The sequence below is a fragment of the Apostichopus japonicus genome, chromosome 10 (genome assembly GCF_037975245.1).
Source record: "Apostichopus japonicus isolate 1M-3 chromosome 10, ASM3797524v1, whole genome shotgun sequence".
Lineage (NCBI taxonomy): Eukaryota > Metazoa > Echinodermata > Holothuroidea > Aspidochirotida > Stichopodidae > Apostichopus > Apostichopus japonicus.
The window spans coordinates 8,997,894-9,006,172 of NC_092570.1; the positions used below are offsets into that span (position 1 = coordinate 8,997,894).

Consider the following 8,279-nt stretch of genomic DNA (forward strand, 5'->3'; position numbering starts at 1 on the left):
GTTTCGCCATATCTCACAGCAAAGATGATATTCTAACTGAAGGAATGTATTTACAATTCCCCTTCACAATATAAGGATGTGGTAGGAAATGTTTGGGCTATTAGTGTTCAGTCATCCTGTAAGAATTATCCTCCATACAGTTACTTGAAAGTGTACACTGTGGTCACAGGGTACTATTTGTATACGGTTTCACATACTTATCCACAACAGCCTATTATGCAGCATTTATTATCCATATTACTCTACTGTAACCTACTAACCAATTACAAACAAAGTATCAACTTCTATTATTATGCAATTGACTGGATTAGTAAGTGACTAATTATCACATTGAGTTTATATACATGTGCTAGTATATGGATCAACCCCTAAACTGTACACTTCAAATTGATCGTGAAAGGATAGGTTTAACAATAAGTTCTAGACAAATCTTCTTGGATGCAATTTCATTTGACAACTAAATTATAGTTAAAAAGTCCCAAAGGGAAGCTTTTATTTTAATTTACAGCTGCTTGCATCCGTGTTTGGTCGACACAAATTGTTTCATGTTCTGTTTCATATTTCATAACAAACAGTACTATTACTATGTACGAGTGCATACACTTAACGGACATTTTAAACGCCCGATGTCATATCACATGAACTTCCTTGTCAACACTGCATCTGATATGTACAACACCTTTTCGCAAGAAATAAGCAGTATTTTCATGCTTTGTCATATTTCTATTAACAATGTAAAGTATTCTGGCATATATGTAAAGGCACAACCGTCTATGAATGCAACCTTACTCTGCTTACAGAGAAAAAAATTATGAGATGGATAGAAAAACAGAGCAAAGAGAGAGAGAAAAAAATCTTCTACTAAAGAATGTGATGTATTCAACCTTTTCACAGTGAGGTAGTATGGTACTACAGTACATAGGCTCTCTAGGGGAGTGTAGAGCAGTATGTACTCATGACAAAAACCTCTCCTAACCACAGGAGACAGTAAGACTAAACCACAAACCAACCATACATGAAATGTCTTGCCTCCTGCTTTGTAAAAACCATCAATGTTACTATATAGAAATGAATACCAATACCAATGACCAGGTGTTCCTAGATCATAGTTCATAGAAGGAGACAACCGGCATTTTTTTAATCCATAACTAACACGGCTATTGGACAGGAAGAGAACCCTAAATATTTTAAGAATGTAGTAATTTTTAATGCTTTGTGCTTCTAAAAGGAAATAAACCCTGACTTAATTGAACTTTTCTGGTGTGTGTGTGTGTTTTCTTGATTATTTATATTAGTGGTCTCTGCATGGAGATCTGATAAATCGTGGTATTTGTTCTTAGCCTTAATTTGGGGGTAGGACAGTGGAGATACATTATATGGTGATGCATTGTACTTTGCAATGAATATCAGTGACAGCGATTCTACTAAGGTTCTGGTAAGTATGCAGGCATAGTACCAAACTTGGTATGGCGCTGGACAACTGCACCATTGGTATGGGTATGAAGCAAGTACTGAACATATCTCACAAAGAGCTCAAGATGACTCGCACACAGTCACCACATGCTGTTGTCACTAGGCAGACTGGAGGCAGTGACCTCTGTGCACAGAACAGACATTTCTGTGGTACCGTCTTTGGTGGCATCATGAATTTCTAGCTTTGCCACCGAGGAAAAAAATGTTCAAGATACCTACAAACGAGTGGCCAAGCTGATGTCTAAAGACCCTGCCAATATTGTCAACTAACATTACCATATTATACTTTGCCACACATATTGAGGTACATACAGGGGGGTAGGAGCTGGGGGGTCACTGGGGGCACGTGCCCCCCACCCCCACTTTTTTCCAAAATAGCAAATGTGCCCTACTGGCAAATAAAATGTGCCCCTTTGATGAAGAACTGTCTTTTAGATATCTTAAGCCTTTGGTAATTTTAATATTTTATTTTAATTTTTCACGTGCACCATCATAGTATTGATAGCTTACTAACACATCATATATATTTTAGTAATATGGCCGGTGTGTATCGGTTTATAGCATAATGAGTGGTGGTTGTGGAATGAAAAAGTGCCCCTCTGATGTTGTGCCGGGGCAACCCCCAACTTTTTAAAAGCTTCCTACCCCCCTGGGTACATACTTCTGATGTACCAGTTTACTGAAAGCCATTCAGTGCATTCACCCTCTAGTCCCATTGTTAATTACATCAAAACATCTTTTTTAAAGCATTGTATGCCCTCAAGCCTATAGCATTACACAATGGGGCAAACTAACAGGGTTTAATAATTAAATATTACCACAAAAGAATGAATAATGGAAATAAATTGAAAATTATTGTACTGACTCAGCAGCTCTTAGTGACAGCTGCACTCAACAGAGAAATCTATCAGAATGTCGAACTTGGTGAACCTTTCCATCTTCTACACCCACTAAATTCCAAAACAGCTGTCATTCTTGAAAGGCTCTGGAATTTTTCATTCATAAGTTTTTTTGTTTTCTTTTTTAAATAGTGTTGTGGTATACCATCTTGCCATAACTTTGGTTAGTGTCAACAAAGGAAAACAAAGTGTCACCAAACCTGACTATTAACTGAACAGAATGCCTACATAACTCTGTGAATCTGGAATGTCTCTGGTGATAACATAGACATTATTTTACTCACATTCCAGAACTCAGACACTCTCAGAGAGAGAGAGAGAGAGAGAAAGTTAATGTGTTGACATCTCATCGAACTTCCTGAACCTGGGCTACTTACATTATCAGTAAGCTGCAGGACTGTGGTCGGATCACATAATACTCAGACTAAGGATACATGCTGTGAAGTGCTCAAAATACTCTACACATGTACAGAATGCCCTACAGTATAGTAAGGAAGCAAAAATACTGAGTTCTGATAATCACCGACTATAAACTGAAACCAAAAGATAATCTTAGTGATTCCTTGGCACGGTTGATATGACATTTAAAGGATATTGCCCAGAGATTTGCTTTACTGGATATTTTATCATGTACAGAAACTTTCAGCTTTTAATGTTGTTGACAGGAACGTACTTGCATATATGTCATAATACAACAAATTACTTACCTCTCCCTAGCCCCCTCACCTTCCTTCCACTCCTACGACACCCTCTTCCTGATTTGCACTCAGGGATCTACTTATACAGGTCTGTGTACTATACAGCTATGAACTATATCCACTTACAAAGTTTATTGCTAGTCACTTTAAATGGTATCTTCTCATGTCAGTCAGCCTGATTTTATAACCAATATTACCCAGACTGATGGCTACAAAATGTAGAGAATTAATCTTTACTACCACCAGATAGGATCATTAAACCAAGGTCAGAGAAAAATTTGACCTGCACAAATACACTGCATCAAAGGAGGTCCATTGCAGAAGGTGTTGGAATTTTCAAAAATCCCTGTTCCCACACATTTCAAAATTCCTATCCATAAATCTTCAATTTGAACTAATTACATTCATGAGCACCTTAGGCTATGTATTACCATGGAAGTGTCAGGGTAAATTCTTCCATGGTATTATTACTACTGTATATACAGAAGTGAAAAGCTACCTGTGTTTGCTCTTGGGTCACAATTTTCAAACCTGAAATGCACTATAACACATCTCCTCAGGTTAACAATCATAGTATGACTTAAATTTGAGTTTCGCTACTATGATAGCAGTAAGTTTAACGATCATAGTACGACTAACGGCTTCTCATTTCTATCATAACTTTTATACTGTAGGTTAAACAATCGTATGTGGGTGAGTTTCACTATTATGAAAGCTGTAAGTTTAACAATGACAGTATGACTATGTGAGTTTCACTTCTACGATAGCTACTGCAGTATCACTAGTACAATGATAATTGTAAGTTTAGTAAAAGTGTAATAATCATACATGACTAAGTACAGTACTGTAATTGTTACACTTACAGACTCTATCATAGAGGTGAAACTCATAAATGCTGTACTTATGACTACTTAAGTGTCACCTCTATGATAGCTGTAAGTGTAACAATTTCAATACTTATGACTACTTATTACTTAAGTGAGTTTCACTTCTATGATAGCTGTAAGTGTAACAATTAAAGTACTTGTGACTATTTAAGTGAGTTTCACTTCTACGATAGCTATACAGGTAAGTGTAACAATTAAAGTAGTTGTGACTATTTAAGTGCGTTTCACTTCTATGATAGCTGTAAGTAGATAACAATTAAAGTACTTGTGACTATTTAACTGAGTTTCACTTCTATGATGGCTGTAAGTGTAACAATTAAAGTACTTATGACTAGTTAAGTGAGTTTCACTTCTATGATAGCTATAAGTGTAATAAATAAAGTACTTACAACTATTTAAGTGAGTTTCATTTCTATTATAGCTGTAAGTGTAACAATTACAGTACTTATGACTACTTAAGTGAGTTTCACTTCTATGATAGCTGTAAGTGTAACAATTAAAGTACTTGTGACTAGTTAAGTGAGTTTCACTTCTATGATAGCTGTAAGTGTAACAATTACAGTATTTATGACTAGTTAAGTGAGTTTTACTTAAAGTGTAATAATTTCAGTACTTATGACTATTAAGTGAGTTTCACTTCTATGATAGCTGTAAGTGTAACAATAACAGTACTTGTGACTACTTAAGTGAGTTTCACTTCTATGATAGCTGTAAGTGTAACAATTACAGTACTTGTGACTACTTAAGTGAGTTTCACTTCTATGATAGCTGTAAGTGTAACAATTAAAGTACTTGTGACTAGTTAAGTGAGTTTCACTTCTATGATAGCTTTAAGTGTAACAATTACAGTACTAATGACTACTTAAGTGAGTTTCACTTCTATGATAGCTGTAAGTGTAACAATTTCAGTACTTGTGACTATTTAAGTGAGTTTCACTTCTATGGTAGCTATAAGTGTAACAAATAAAGTACTTACAACTATTTAAGTGAGTTTCACTTCTATTATAGCTGTAAGTGTAACAATTACAGTACTTGTGACTACTTAAGTGAGTTTTACTTCTATGATAGCTGTAAGTGTAACAATCATTGTATGACTATGTGAGTTTCACTACACAGATAGCTGTAATTTAGCAATTGCAGTACGGCTTAATTACACAGTATGAGAAAATTACCATGCAGAATGAGGGTGGTCATTACAGCTCCATGCACCTTAGATTCAAAGAAAATTCAGTTTTAATATTTCTTTTGTGAGCTGGTCACTATATCCAATCAATTTAATGAAATCACAAATATTTGTGCCTGTTTCACACGATGCACTACAAAATCTATCTTTGAAACTTACACCCTAACCCTGGCAAGAAGAATGTTAAACATTTCAAGTAGTCCAAAAACCACCAAGAAAAAAGTTTATTTGTGTGGCTATGTGGTTTCAGTAGCCACACAGATCAACAAAGTAGTCACATAGACCATCTGTGATTCAATGTTAGTCATACAAGAGCTTAAAAGCAGTATAAAAACATACTTTGTTCATAGCACTTATTTTGTAGGCTTTTTGCAACTGCCTTACCTTGTATCCAATAACACAATCACTAAACAAGCTTTAAATTGGACAACAGAAGAGCACAGTACTTATAGGTATTAAAGGAAAAGGGCAAGAAAGGCATTATGTTTAATTCTGTTTTTGGCAAAAACTTCTATTGGGAAGAAATATACTGTTATCTGTACCATAAAACAATGCAGATGATGCTTTACAACACAAAGAGAGCAAAATTAGACAGCAGTTTCATGTTAGTTAGATAAATAGATAATTATTAGACAATGCAAAGAATACAAACTGCTATAGTTGCTGTTGATTAGACTCCTAAAGGAATTCACAAAATTTCCAATGTCACACATATATAACCAGGACACTATCCAACAATCTTATCATTGAGGTAATTTTTCAATTTCATTTATTTATTGAATGTACATGTACTAAACCTAACATTCAATTTGCTTTGATCAATTTCTCAAGAAAGTAAACAGTAAAGATGAAAACTACAGTGTGAAATGTTCCTGAAAGGAAAACATTGGTCCTACCCGTACAGAGCCGTATACATGTATATGGTGGTGGCCAGTGTGCACTGAAATCTCTCGACCAATCAGAAAACAGAAATTGCTACACAGTTTGCCAAACTCTCTCTGTATACAGCTCTGTACACGTACTGCATAAGACTTGTCATAAGGTTGGCATGTTATATATATACATTTTATAGTACCTGTAACTAGTCGAATGAGAACTTTGTTTCAGAAAACATAAAAAATATGTGTGTTCCTTATACGTCATCAGCCGTGCAAGCAGTTATTTCTAATTTTGTTTTCATTTAAAGCCAACTTACCCCTGTAAACATAATGGTACTAATTAACCTACAAAGCTTCAGATACATGGACTATTGTATAGGGGGTTAAAAACTTCTGTAACAAACACAACATATTTTAACATTTAAAGACATGTTAACTACATAATATTATCGACATTTACTAATTTAATTTAGCATCAAGTACAATTTTAATGTTCCATTAATGATTTGATTCTATCTGTTGAATGGTTTTTCCAACAATGACAAACAGTTCAAACCCTACGATTTCTAGCAACCTTTCTGAGAAATGACGGTATAAAAGTGACTCCATTATTTCCCTTTTGGGAAACCAAAAAGAGAACAGAAGTGAATAGCCTTATTGTCTAGGACTATACTCCCATCAAGAAAGTAAAAAATACTCTACCACCACTAAAGGAGAGTGTGCTTTGTGGTGGCTATACTCTTCTCCCTACAACACATCTCATCCAAACACACTTGTGATTTCCATTATCAAACTTAGAGGTCATATCTACCGTTCTGAAGAATAATTCTTGCATAAAAGAATGCCTAATTTGTTAATAACGTTTCACGGTTTTTATAGCAAACAACTAGCCACTTAATGTTGCTTATTCAGGTTGTTTTTTAACCATCAAAGGTTCAGTCTGGCTTCCCACGCGCCCCCCCCCCCCTTTCTAATAGAAAACTAGCAACTTCATGATGAAAATCACAAACTATGGTGACTTTCCAGCCAAACATGGAAATAGATTCACCTGAGTCTTATCAAGTTTCTTGCAATGTTTATTTTTGTTTTGCATACATCAATCACAATACTTTTGGCCTATGTCCTGCTCAGCCTATAAATGAAGATATGGTTATAAGGTCAAAGTTAGTCCTAGGCTTATGCTAAAATTTTACAATTTTATAGTAAAGCCCAGGGCCCCAGGCCTGGGGCAATTGAACATTAACAGTTTAGCTTAAAAGTTGCTGAGGTAACTGGGGAGTTGCAATGGTGATCCATCTTTGTAGGCTACTTTAACACATTAGGCTCTCCTTTCTGAAGTTTGACCGAAGTTAATCATAACAATGGTCGGGCAGTGAAAAACTCAAATATAACTCTTAAGCCTAACTTAAGGCCAAGCGTCTGGTACAATTTACAAAGTACCATATTTTTAAGTTGCTTCATTAAATTTACTGTTCTCTTCACTGAAGGTAGCCATTGTCCTAACTTAGACATATTTGTTTTACAGTAATTCTCTAATAACGTAACTAACTCGGTTGGATATTTATATTTCGTAATGTAATAGTTAGTTTAAGAACTCTGGTAATACTTAGGCAAAGGCTTACAGTGCTGCTGAACAAAGGCAATACAATGCAGCAGACGACACTTCACACTCGTGCAATCGTAGATATCGCAGTAGTATTACTAGTTAGTAGCGGATTTTGCCTAACCAGTGCGGCAGTAAGTATTTTACCGAACTGCTGGTGATCATCCTGAAAATTTACATACGACGTTATAAAACGTAATTAAAGAACATATAACTTATAACAAAATATTCTTACTCTCTGGAGTTGACGCTTCTGCCATTTTAATTCCAATATTTTTGGATGTAAATGAAACAATAAAGTTGATGGGTGTTGACGTTCGGAAAATCCGCACTGCTGTATGTTGTCAATGGTTGTTGTATACACTCTCCGTGTGGTGTGAAGTTTATCACACCTATCTCGCGCACACGATACAGAAACTTTCTTTGTTTGTATTAGGAGGCAGCATCAACACAGTTCCTCACACAGAGCGAGCTCGTAAAGAGATGGAGCTGTGTAAGTAAAACAGCCTTACGGTTCTGAAGTAAAAGTGGCATAAAGGGTGTGTAACAACCCGCCCGTGGCAATATACTGATGTAAGGGCAGGGAGAGTAGGGGAAAGGAGAGAAAAGGACGGATGGGGTAGAAGGAAGGAGGGAGGTGGAGTTAGGTGAGGAGAAT

The 8,279-nt window shown here is 35.8% G+C and overlaps 1 protein-coding gene across 1 annotated transcript in view; it reads right to left on the reverse strand.

The window, feature by feature from the left end:
* The window catches only part of LOC139974855 (uncharacterized), a 29,484-nt gene extending 21,428 nt beyond the window's left edge, over positions 1–8,056 (reverse strand). Inside the window, exon 1 of the mRNA XM_071982336.1 lies at positions 7,857–8,056. Within this exon, the coding sequence (XP_071838437.1) occupies positions 7,857–7,881 (25 nt within the window). The 5' untranslated portion in view covers positions 7,882–8,056. The remainder of the gene's footprint in view (positions 1–7,856) is intronic.
* Between the last annotated feature and the right edge of the window lie 223 nt (positions 8,057–8,279).